A 12,177-nucleotide genomic window follows, 5' to 3' on the forward strand; every position below is an offset into this window, starting at 1 on the left:
ACGGGCGACCACCACCCCCCCAACGAGCTTCGTTAGCGGAGACCCGCCCACCACGTCCACATAGGCTTGGCCGTGCCCAATGCCTATAGGCAAAGGGCGTGGTCAAGGGAGGTCTCAGCCCCCCCCCCAATCCGGGTGCCCCCCGTCCCCAACAAACATGGCGGAGGCAGAGGACAGGGTCGTTTATTTGGGCGGAGGGCGGTCACTCGTCGGAGCCGGCGGGGCTGCCGAGGAAGATGTCGGCGTAGGCGAAGGCCGGGGCGGCCCCTTCTTCCTCTTCATCATCTTCCTCGTCCTCGTCGTCGTCATCATCCTCGTCCTCCTCCTCCTCGTCTTCCTCCTCCTCCTCGGGGTGGAGGAAGGCCCCGGCCTCACCCTGGAGGAGCCGACGGACAGCCGGGTGGGCGAGGCCGAAGAAATCGTCACCTGCGCCGGGGGCCGGTGGCATCGCCCGGGGCCGCACCCCGGCGTCCCCCAGGGCCTGGAGGAGCCGGCCGTGGCAGACGTCAGGCGTGGGGCCCACCAGCACCCTCCCTGGATCGTCCTCAGACGTGATCTCGCAGCGGGGGCCGGCCACGATCCGGCAGGTGTAGAGGCAGCGGCGGGCCGGCCGGCGGGTGCTGGTGAAGAGACGGGTGCTACGGAAACCAACGGGCAAGACGGCCCCCGGCCCCGCACCGCCCACACCTAGGCTGTGCACTGTCAGAGGTCCCAACGCCAATGGGAGGGTCAACATCCCGCCGCGCCGGCAGGGAGGTGTCCTCAAGATGGCCGCCGGCGGCCCGGCCGGGCTGGAGGTGTCTTCGGGTGATGTCAAGATGGTCGCCGGCGGCACATCCAGCTTGGGGCCGCCTCTCGGTCCGTTCGGCCTTAAGTCGTCTCTTGGGCCGTCCCGCAGCCCCGTTGGCCTCAACCCGTCTCTGGAGTCATCTCTGGCGCCGTCTCTCGGCCCGTTGGACCTCGCCCCGTCTCCTGGACCATCTCTCGGTCCATCTCTTGAGCCGGTTGCCCTCGCCCCGTCTCTCGACCCAACCGGCCTTGACCCCGTTGACCGCAACTCGTCCCTCGGTCCGTCCCTCGACCCCGTTGACCGCGACTCGTCCCTCGACCCCGTTGACCACGCCCCATCCCTCGCCCCATCTCTTGACCCACTTGACCTCGCTCCATCTCTCGACCCCGTTGACCGCGCCCCATCCCTCGACCCATCTCTCGTTCCGGTTGACCGCGTCCCGTCTTTCCCTCCATCTCTCGACCCGTCGGCCCGCGCCGCGCCGCGCCGAGGTCGACGGACGGTGACGTCACCGGGAATCTCCTCGGGTCCGGCCATCGCCCGGAGTTGGAGGAGCCGGGTGAGGAGGAACCGTCGTTCGTCTCGCGCCCGTAGACACTTGGCCTCCAGCCGGGCAACCTCGTCGCAGAGCGCCCCGTTCTCGAACACCAACGCCCGCGCCGCCTGTCGCAACCGGCTGTACTTCAGGCGGTACCGCTCCGCCGGGCGTTGCCGCGGACCCTTCGGCATCTCGCCCGCCCGGTTAAACCCCCTGCGATTAATTAGTTCGTCGGTTAACGGAGGGGCATGCCGGAGGGTTTTTCGGCCGGCGGGAAATTAGCGGCGGGCGTTGGGCAGCCGCGGCGGTCGCGGTTGTCGCGGCGGGTTGAGGAATCGCCGGCGGATGCCTGGAATGGCAATTTAGCGCGATTAATGGCGCTTAATGAGGTGGGTCGCGGTCGGCGCGACGGGTCGCGATTAATGCGGCGGGTTGTAATTAACGCGACGGGTCGCGATTAAGTCAATGGATCATAATTAACGCGATAGGTCGCGATTAAATGTGATGGGTTCCGATTGATTCAATCGGTCGCGATTAATGCGATGGGTCGCAATTAATTCGATGGGTCGTAATTAACGCGATTGGGTTCCGATGAATTCAATGGGTTGCGATTAAGGCGATGGGTCGTAATTAAGGCGACGGGTCGCAATTAATTCCATGGGTCGCGATTAACGCGACGGGTCGCGACTCAATGGGTTGTAATTAATCCGCTGGGTTGTAATTAACGCCAGGGGCCGGCGCAGCGAATCGCGACGGTGGCGATTATCGCAGCGGGTTAATTAGCCGTTAATAATGACCCACGCTGCAATTAGCGCGAAACGAGTCGCCACCAGCCCCCCCACCCCCCACCCCTCCCCCAGCCCGGCCCTTCGAATTGGGGCGAAATCCGGCGATTTCGGGTGCGCCGGCGCAGGGACTCACCCCAGGGGTGCGGGAAGGAGGAAGAGGAAGTGTGGGGGGAGGGGAGCGGAAGAGGAAGTGTGGGGGGAGGGGACCGGAAGAAGAAGTGGGGGGGAGGGGAGGGAGAAAGCCCCAATTTGGGGGGGGGGGGGAGGGGCAGTATGGACCCAACCTTCCCCCCTCTCCCCCCCCGCCCCCCGCCGTGTTTGACGCGGGCGGTGACGCGAGCGATGACACGCGTGTGACGCAGAGTGGGGGGTGGGGGGTGGGGTGGGGGGGGAGGGGTCGCGTCCTCCCAGCAGCCCCCGGGGCCGGCGCCGCCGAGGGGCCCCACCCCCACCCCGCTCCCGGGACCCCCCGGGCCCATCCCCCACCCGCTGACCTCCCCTCCCCCCACCACCACACACACCCCACCCCCACCCCCCACAGCGCACGACCTTTGACCTCTGACCTGCTGACCCCCCGGGGGGGGGAGGGGGGGGCGGGCGACGCGGCCGAGGACAATGGAGGTGAGTGGGGGAGGGGGGGGGCTGCCCCACATAGGGGCTGGGGGGGGGGGGGCTGAGCCCTATGGGGCAGGGGCTGAGCCCTATAGGGGCTGGGGGGGGGCGGCTGATCCCTATAGGGGCTATGGGGGGGGGGCTGAGCCCTATAGGGGCTGTGGGGCAGGGGCTGAGCCCTATAGGGGCTATGGGGGGGGGCTGAGCCCTATAGGGGCTGGGGGGCAGGGGCTGAGCCCTATAGGGGCTATGGGGGGGGGCTGAGCCCTATGGGGCAGGGGCTGAGCCCTATAGGGGCTGGGGGGGGGGGCTGAGCCCTATGGGGCAGGGGCTGAGCCCTATAGGGGCTGGGGGGGGGGCGGCTGAGCCCTATAGGGGCTATGGGGGGGGGCTGAGCCCTATAGGGGCTGGGGGGCAGGGGCTGAGCCCTATAGGGGCTATGGGGGGGGGGCTGAGCCCTATGGGGCAGGGGCTGAGCCCTATAGGGGCTGGGGGGGGGGCTGAGCCCTATGGGGCAGGGGCTGAGCCCTATAGGGGCTGAGGGGGGGGCGGCTGAGCCCTATAGGGGCTGGGGGGCAGGGGCTGAGCCCTATAGGGTCTATGGGGCAGGGGCTGAGTCCTATGGGGCAGGGGCTGAGCCCTATAGGGGCTGGGGGGGGTGTCTGAGCCCTATAGGGGCTGTGGGGGGGTGGCCTGAGCCCCATAGAGGCTGTGGGGCAGGATCTGCCCTATATAGGAGCTGGGGGGCGGTCTGAGCCCTATAGGGGCTGGGGGGGGGGGGTGTCCTGCCCCACGTAGGGACTCTGTCGGGGGGTCTGAGCCCCATAGGGGCTGGGGGGGGGCGCTGAGCCCTGTAGGGGCTATGGGGCAGGGTCTACCCCACACAGGCACTGTGGGGGGGGGTGGTCTGAGCCCCATAGAGGCTGGGGGGGGCTGGATCTGCCCCACACAGGGCTATGGGGCAGGATCTGTCCCCTATGGGGGCTGTGGGGCAGGATCTGCCCCGCCTCGGGGGCACACGCATGTGTCAGGCGTGTGTCACGTGCCGCCTCGTGATGCGGTGCGCCCTGCGTCGTGTGTCACCCCCACACACCCCCCCCCCCCCCACAGGACGAGTGTCCGTCGGTCCCCGAGTTCCTGGAGGACGGTGACATCAGCGGTGACATCAGCGGTGACAGCAACGGGCCCTTCCCGCTGGAGGACCCCGAGGCCGCCGGGTGGGGATGGGGACGGGGGGGACGCAGGGGGACGGGGCCCTTTTTCCCTGGGGTGGTCCCAGCCATCGGGGACATCGCCAGGGCCACCACCCTGCCCCCAAGGTGATGTCCCACCTCCCGAGCCCCAAAACTGACGTTCTTCACCCCAAAATAATGTCCCGAGCCCCAAATTGACGTCCATCACCCCAAAACCAACGTTCTTCACCCCAAAATAATGCCCCGAGCCCCAAAACCGACATCCATCACCCCAAAACTGATGTCCTTCACCCCAAAACCAATGTTCTCCACCCTAAAACTGATGTCCTTCACCCCAGAACCAACGTTCTTCACCCCAAACCCAACATCTCTCACCCCAAAATAATGTCCCTTGCACCAAAAATGATGTCCTTCACCCCAAACCCAACGTCCTTCGCCCCAAAATAATGTCCCTCACCCAAAAACCGATGTCCCTCACCTCAAAACTGACACCCTTCACCCCAAAACCAATGTCCTTCACCCCAAAACCGATGTCCTTCACCCCAGAACCAACGTCCTTCACCCCAAAACCAACATTCCTTGCCCCAAACCTGATGTCCCTCATGCCAAAACCAATATCCTTCACCCCAAAATCAACATCCCTCACCCCAAAACTGACGTTCTTCACCCTAAAACCAACGTCCTTCACGCCAAAACCAATGTTCCTCACCCCAAACCCAACGTCCTTCACCCCAAAACTGACGTTCTTCACCCTAAAACTGACTTCCTTCACCCCAAAACCAACATCCCTCACCCCAAAACTGATGTTCTTCACCCCAAAACTGATGTCCTTCACCCCAAAACCCGACATCCCCACGGGCGCCACCACCAGCCAACCCCGTTTCTCCCTCCACAGCTCCCCGACGCTGCCGGGACCGACCGGTGCCGCCGCCGAGCTGCCGCCGGGTGAGTCGTCGCCGTCGCGTCGGCGATACGCTTTGGCGGGTGGGGGAAACCGAGGCACAGGGTGACGCCGCGCTGTTCCCTTCCCGTTGCAGGCGACGAGGACGAAGAAGAAGAGGCCGAAGACGTCGGCGGGGAACCCACCGTCCCGCGCCCCTACCGCTGCGGCGAGTGCGGCAAAGCCTTCGCCCAGAGCTCCAACCTCTTGAAGCACCGCCGGGTGCACACGGGCGAGCGGCCGTACCGCTGCGGCGAATGCGGCAAGGCGTTCGGTTGGAGCTCGTCCCTGCTCGAGCACCGCAAGGGCCACGCCGGCGCCAAGCCCCACGCCTGCGGCGAGTGCGGCAAAGCCTTCAGCCGTGGTTCCACCCTCTTGGAGCACCAGCGGACCCACACTGGCGAGAAACCCTTCCGTTGCGGGCAGTGCGGCGCCCGCTTCAGCCAAAGCTCCACCTTGGTTCACCACCGGCGGACCCACACCGGCGAGCGACCCTATGGCTGCCCCGAATGCGGCCGGGCTTTCGGTCGTAAGTCGACGCTGGCCACCCACCGGCGGACCCACACCGGCGAGCGACCCTACGGCTGCCCCGAGTGCGGTCGTCGCTTCGCCGTCAGCTCCGATCTGGCCAAGCACCGGCGAGGAGCTCACGGCGGACACCGGTGCCGGGATTGTGGCGAGCAGTTCGCCCGGCCGGCGGCGTTAGCCGGACACCGGAAGAAACATCACGGCGGCGGCGGCGGCGAGGAGGAGGACGAGGAGCGGGGCGACGACGACCGAGACGGCACCGGCGATGACCGTGCCGACGATCGGCCGCACCGTTGCGAGGAATGCGGCCAGGCCTTCCGGCACGGCGGCACTTTGCTCCTCCACCGCCAAACCCACGCCGGCGCCTTCGCCTGCCCGCTCTGCCCCGAGCGTTTCGAAGGCAGCGCCCAACTGGCCCGGCACCGGCGACGTCGGCACGGTCCAGCGGCCAAACCTTACCGTTGCGAGGCTTGCGGCAAAGCCTACGCCCAACCGGCCGGGCTGCGGCACCATCAACCGGAGCAGCCGTTGGGTTGTCCCCACTGCGGAGCCGCTTTTCTTTGGAGCTGCCGGTTGGCTCGGCATCTCCGGGCTTGCCGCCCGCCTGCCAAACCCTACAAGTGCCCGGAATGCGGCAAAGCCTTCGGGCAGAGCTCCAAACTCCTCCGGCACCAGGTAACCCACACCGGCGAGAAGCCCTACAAGTGCCCCGAATGCGGCAAGATCTTCAGCCAGAGCTCCAACCTGGCCGAGCACCGGCGGACGCACGGGGCGGGCGAGCGGCACTTCTGCCCGCTCTGCGGCAAAGGCTTCGCCCTCGGCTCTTACCTGGCCAAGCACCGGTTGACGCACACCGGCGAGCGGCCTTACCGCTGCACCGAGTGCGGGAAGGCGTTCCGGCAGAGCTCCAACCTCATCCAACACCAACGGACCCACACCGGCGAGCGACCCTACACCTGCGGGCTCTGCGGCAAGAGCTTCTGCCAAAACTCCCACCTGGCCAAGCATCGGCGCACCCACACCGGCGAACGGCCCTACCGCTGCGGGGACTGCGGCAAGAGCTTCCGGCAGAGCGCCAACCTCCTGGAGCACCGGCACACCCACACCGGCGAGCGGCCCTACCGTTGCGCCCAGTGCGGCAAGACCTTCGGGTGGAGCTCGGCCTTCAGCAAGCACCAGCGCACCCACCTCGCCTGAGACCGGTGGCAGTGATGCGGGGTGAGGTCCCGCGGCGTGGGCCGGGTCCGTCAACGTGCCCTGAGGCCATGGCTTTGTCTGGGAGGGCTGCCCCAGGATCTCTCATCTTGAGCCAGGTCCATCATGGTGTCCCAAGGCCATGGCCTTGTCTTGGAGGACCATTCTGGGATCCCTCGTCTTAACCCAGGTCCATCATGGTGTCCCAAGGCCATGGCTTCATCTTGGAGGACCATCCCAGGATCCCTTCTCTTGACCCAAGGCCGTCATGGTGTCCCAAGGTCATGATCTCGTCTTGGAGGACCATCCGGGGATCCCTCGTCTTAACTCAGGTCCATCACTGTGCCCCAAGGCCATGGCCTCGTCTCGGAGGACCATCCCGGGATCCCTTGTCTTGACCCAGGTCCATTGTGGTGCCCCAAGGCCAGGGCCTCGTCTTGGAGAACCATTGTGGGATTCCCTCCTCTTGACCCAGAGTCATTGTGGTGTCCCAAGGCCGTGGCTGCGTACTGGAGGACCATCCCGGGATCCCTTGTCTTGACCCAGGTCCGTCATGGTGCCCCGAGGCCAGGGCTTCATCTTGGAGGAGGATCCTGGGATCCCTTGTCTTGACGTAAGCCCATTGTGGTGTCCCAAAGCCATGGCCTCGTGTTGTAGGACCATCCCAGGATCCCTTCTCGTGATTGAGGTCCATCGTGGTGCCCCAAGGCCATGGCTTCATCCTGGAGAACCGTCATGGGATCCATCATCCTGGTCCAGGTCCGTCGTGGTGCCCCAAGGCCGTGGCTTCATCCTGGAGAACCGTCATGGGATCCATCATCCTGGTCCAGGTCCATCGTGGTGCCCCAAGGCCGTGGCCACACCTCGCAGGACCTTGAGATCCTCATCTTGGCCCAGGACCACGGCTCCACCTCGAAGGACCACCCCGGGACCCTCGTCCCGCCCCAGCTCCTCCCTTGTGCCCTGGCTCCGTGTCTCCATCTTGTCCTCACCCAAAACCCCTTCGTTCCGCCCCAAAACCGTGTCCTCCCCCCGCCCGGGGACCCTCCCCCGGTCCCGTCCCCACCCCCGTGCGTCCCCCCCACCCATCCCCCCACGTCCCACCGATGGGGACGGGCCCCTCCGGGGGGGGGGGGGGATGTCACGTGTGTCCCCCCCGCCCAGTTTGTCAATAAATAGTGGTGAGCGCTGCTGCCGGCTTCCTTACTGGGGTTACTGGGAGGGATTGGGGGGGCACTGAGGGGTACTGGGAGGGATTGGGGGGGATACTGGGAGCACTGGGAGGGATTAGGGGGGCACTGGGGGGTACTGGGAGGGATTGGGGGGGCACTGGGAGAGATCTGGGGGGTACTGGGAGGGATTGGGGGGGATACTGGGAGCACTAGGAGGGATTGGGGGGTACTGGGAGAGATCTGGGGGGGTACTGGGAGCACTGGGAGGGATTTGGGGAGGCACTGGGAGGGATTGGGGGGGATACTGGGAGCACTGGGAGGGACTATAAGGGGCACTGGGGGTTACTGGGAGGGATTTGGGGGGGGCACTGGGAGCACTGGGAGGGACTATAAGGGGCACTGGGGGGGGGGATTAACGGGAGCATTTACATGTTCCCAGGAGCCACGCGTGTGCCTTTACACGGACACAGACACGCGTGTCCGTGTTCCATGGGGGCCACGCGTGTCCCTGCACACATGTAAAGGGGCCACGCGTGTGCTTGGCGTGTTCCCGGGGCCACGCGTGTCCCTTCACATGTTCCCAAGGCCACACACGTGCTTGGTGTGTTCCCAGGGCCACGCGTGTCCCTTCACGTGTTCCCAAGGCCACACATGTGCTTGGCATGTTCCCAGGGCCACGCGTGTCCCTTCACATGTTCCCAAGGCCACACATGCGCTTGGCGTGTTCCCAGGGCCACACGTGTCCCTTCACATGTTCCCAAGGCCACACACGTGCTTGGTGTGTTCCCAGGGCCACGCATGTCCCTTCACGTGTTCCCAAGGCCACACATGTGCTTGGCGTGTTCCCAGGGCCACACGTGTCCCTTCACGTGTTCCCAAGGCCACACATGTGCTTGGCGTGTTCCCAGGGCCACACGTGTCCCTTCACATGTTCCCAAGGCCACGCGTGTGCTTGGCGTGTCCCCGGGAGCCTTTGCGGCAGGAAGCGCCGCTCTCCCGCCACCATTGTCGGGAAAGGGCAAAGCGCCGCCGGTTTGGGTCGAAAAACGCCTGGATTGGGCCCGTCGGTGCCGGGGAGCTGCCAGGACCCGGGTGAGGGGACCCCCCCCAAAGGGTTTTGGGGTGAAAAAGAGGGAAAAAGGGTCAATCGCTTGGGTTGGAGCTGGGGGAGGAGTTAACGAGCGGAGGGAGGAGGCGGTTTGGGGTGAAAAAGGGGGAAAATGGGACGGTCGCTCTCGGCGGGGGATTTGCGAAATTAACTCCTTGCGGGGATGGTGGTTTGGGGTGAAAAAGGGGGAAAATGGGACGGTCGCTTTCGGGTTGGGGGGGGGTGGTGGGAAATTAACTCAGTGTGGGAATTGTGGTTTGGGGTGAAAAGGGAGGAATTTGGGCTGATTCCTCCTGGGGATGTGGGTTGCAGGATTAATTAACGGGAGGGATGTGTTTTGGGGTGAAAAAGGGGGAAAATGGGTTGGTTGGTGTCAGGCGCGGGGGGAGGTGGTGTGCAAAATTAACTCATTGCGGGGGGGGTGTCACATTTTGGGGTGAAAAAGGGGGGGAAAGGGGCTGATGGAGCCCGGGAATCGAGGTGCAGGATTACCTAATGGGAGGGTATTTTGGGGTGAAAAAGGGGGAAATTGGGCCAATTGCTCCCAGGTGTGGGGGTGGCCAAATTAACTAACGGGGGGGGGTGGGGTGTATTTTGGGGAGAAAATATTTGGTTTTGGTGAAAAGCAACGAGCAGATGCCTCTTCTTTTTTTTTTTTTTTTTCCTTTTTCCCATTTCTTGCCTTTTTTCCCCCATTTCCACCAGCCAACGCGATGGAGGCGGGGGAGGAGCCGCGTCCCCCCCAGGACCGGGGTGATGGGGACGTCCCCGCAGAAACCTGCGCAGGTGAGGGGGGGGGGGGACGGACACGGGGACCAGGAGACCACCCGGGAGATGGTCTTTTGGGTGAAAAACCCAACAAAATGGGGAAAATGTGGTCCAGGAGTTGGTCTTCTGCTGGGAACGGTCCTCCAGGGGGGAGAAAATTCCATCTGGGAGATGTTTCTCCTACATGGAACATCCCTACATGGTTGCCGTGACCCACAGGAGATGTTTCTCCTCCATGGAACATCCCTACGTGGTCGCACGATGACCACAGGAGATGTTTCTCCTCCATGGAACATCCCTACATGGTTGCAGTGACCCATGGGAGATGTTTCTCCTCCATGGAACATCCCTACATGGTTGCAGTGACCCATGGGAGATGTTTCTCCTCCATGGAACATCCCTACATGGTTGCAGTGACCCATGGGAGATGTTTCTCCTCCAGGAAACATCCTTCCAATGGTTGCCGTGACCCATGGGAGATGTTTCTCCTACATGGAACATCCCTACATGGTCGCACGATGACCACAGGAGATGTCCTCCTCCATAGAACATCCCTACATGGTTGCAGTGACCCATGGGAGATGTTTCTCCTCCATGGAACATCCCTACATGGTTGCAGTGACCCATGGGAGATGTTTCTCCTCCAGGAAACATCCTTCCAATGGTTGCCGTGACCCACAGGAGATGTTCCTCCTTTGGAGAACATCCTTCCCGATCCAACAGCTGTTCCTCTCCCCTCTCCCAGGTGCCACGGCTCCGGCCCGCAGCGGTGGTCGCCCACGTGGCTTCATCAACCTTCTGGGTCTCCTGGAGGGCGGCAGGCCACCGCCGAAGCCCTACCGTTGCACCGAGTGCGGGAAGACCTTCGGGCAGAGCTCCAACCTGATCGAGCACCAACGGACCCACACGGGCGAGAGGCCCTTCACCTGCGGCCAATGCGAGAAGAGCTTCAGCCGGAGCTCCACCTTGGCCGAACATCTCCGGACCCACACGGGCGAGAAGCCCTACGCCTGTCCCATCTGCTCCCGCGCCTTCAGCCGGAGCTCCACCTTGACCGAACATCGTCGGACCCACACCGGCGAGATGCCCTACGCCTGTCCCGAGTGCGGGAAGACCTTCGGAAGGACCTCCAACCTGGTCAAACATCTTCGGACCCACACCGGGGAGAAACCCTACGGTTGCGGGCGCTGCGGGAAGACCTTCAGCCTAAGCTCCAACCTGGTGAAGCACGAGAGGACCCACACGGGTGAGAAGCCCTTCTCCTGCGGCCAATGCGGGAAACGATTCAAGAAGAAGACCCACTTGGCGTCCCACCAACGGACCCACACCGGCGAACGACCTTACCGGTGCGGGGAATGCGGCAAAGCCTTCGGGCAGAGCTCCACGCTCATCGAGCACCAGAGGACCCACACGGGCGAACGACCCTTCCGCTGCGGCGCCTGCGGCAAGAGCTTCTGCGTCAGCTCCAACCTGGTCAAGCACCAACGCATCCACACCGGCGAGAAGCCCTACGGCTGCGGGCGCTGCGGCAAACGCTTCCGTTACAAACCCCAGTTCACCCGGCACCTGAAGGTCCACCCCGACGGAGACCCGGCGTGTGGCCCGTAGGACGTTTGGAGGTGGATGGGGGAAGCTCGCCACGACGGGATGGACGTCAACATCTCCGTGGTGGGCTCCATCGTCACAACATCCTCGTTAGGACCTAACGAAGGAGCGCGGGAGCATGGTGTGATGTCCACCACGCTGCGGTTGAACATGGCGTGTGGCCCGTAGGACGTTTGGAGATGGATGAGGGACGTTCACCAGGACAAGATGGGTGTCAACATCTCCGTGGTGGGCTCCATCGTCACAACATCCTCGTTAGGACCTAACGAAGGAGCGCGGGAGCATGGTGTGATGTCCACCACGCTGCGGTTGAACATGGCGTGTGGCCCGTAGGACGTTTGGAGATGGATGAGGGACGTTCACCAGGACAAGATGGGTGTCAACATCTCCGTGGTGGGCTCCATCGTCACAACATCCTTGTTAGGACCTAACGAAGGAGCGCGGGAGCATGGTGTGATGTCCACCACGCTGCGGTTGAACATGGCGTGTGGCCCGTAGGACGTTTGGAGATGGATGAGGGACGTTCACCAGGACAAGATGGGTGTCAACATCTCCGTGGTGGGCTCCATCGTCACAACATCCTCGTTAGGACCTAACGAAGGAGCGCGGGAGCATGGTGTGATGTCCACCACGCTGCGGTTGAACATGGCGTGTGGCCCGTAGGACGTTTGGAGATGGGACTGGGGCCACGCTGGGGACTGGGCGGGATGGGGTGGGCTCCAGCGTCTCCGTGCCGTGGCCCGTGATGCCGGCGGCCTCGTTAGGGCCTAACGAAGGCGTGTGGAACATGGCCGCCGCACCGACCCCTGCCCTGGGGCCGTGGGCCCTCGTCAGCGCTGGGCGGGGGGGGGGAGCCCACAATAAATGATTGGGAGAGTCAGCACGGGGCGGCCTTGGAGGGACTGGGATGAACTGGGGGGGAACTGGGATGAATTGGAGGG

The 12,177-nt window shown here is 64.1% G+C and overlaps 2 protein-coding genes across 2 annotated transcripts; one reads left to right on the forward strand and one right to left on the reverse strand.

Annotated features, from left to right (window-relative positions):
• Positions 1 to 167: 167 nt before the first annotated feature.
• On the reverse strand, positions 168 to 1,563 carry TBRG1 (transforming growth factor beta regulator 1). Its single transcript, XM_075741616.1, has one exon. It carries the CDS (start codon positions 1,517 to 1,519, stop codon positions 203 to 205), a length of 1,317 nt encoding a protein of 438 aa, XP_075597731.1. The 5' UTR covers positions 1,520 to 1,563; the 3' UTR covers positions 168 to 202.
• Positions 1,564 to 2,393: 830 nt separating this feature from the next.
• Positions 2,394 to 12,025, forward strand: LOC104635350 (uncharacterized). Its single transcript, XM_075741614.1, has 5 exons — positions 2,394 to 2,737; positions 3,839 to 3,945; positions 4,817 to 4,866; positions 4,959 to 6,580; positions 10,445 to 12,025. Exons 1-5 carry the CDS (start codon positions 2,732 to 2,734, stop codon positions 11,237 to 11,239), a joined length of 2,580 nt encoding a protein of 859 aa, XP_075597729.1. The 5' UTR covers positions 2,394 to 2,731; the 3' UTR covers positions 11,240 to 12,025.
• The last annotated feature ends 152 nt before the right edge of the window (positions 12,026 to 12,177 follow it).

This window comes from Balearica regulorum, unplaced genomic scaffold (genome assembly GCF_011004875.1).
Source record: "Balearica regulorum gibbericeps isolate bBalReg1 unplaced genomic scaffold, bBalReg1.pri scaffold_90_arrow_ctg1, whole genome shotgun sequence".
Taxonomy (NCBI): Eukaryota; Metazoa; Chordata; class Aves; order Gruiformes; family Gruidae; genus Balearica; species Balearica regulorum.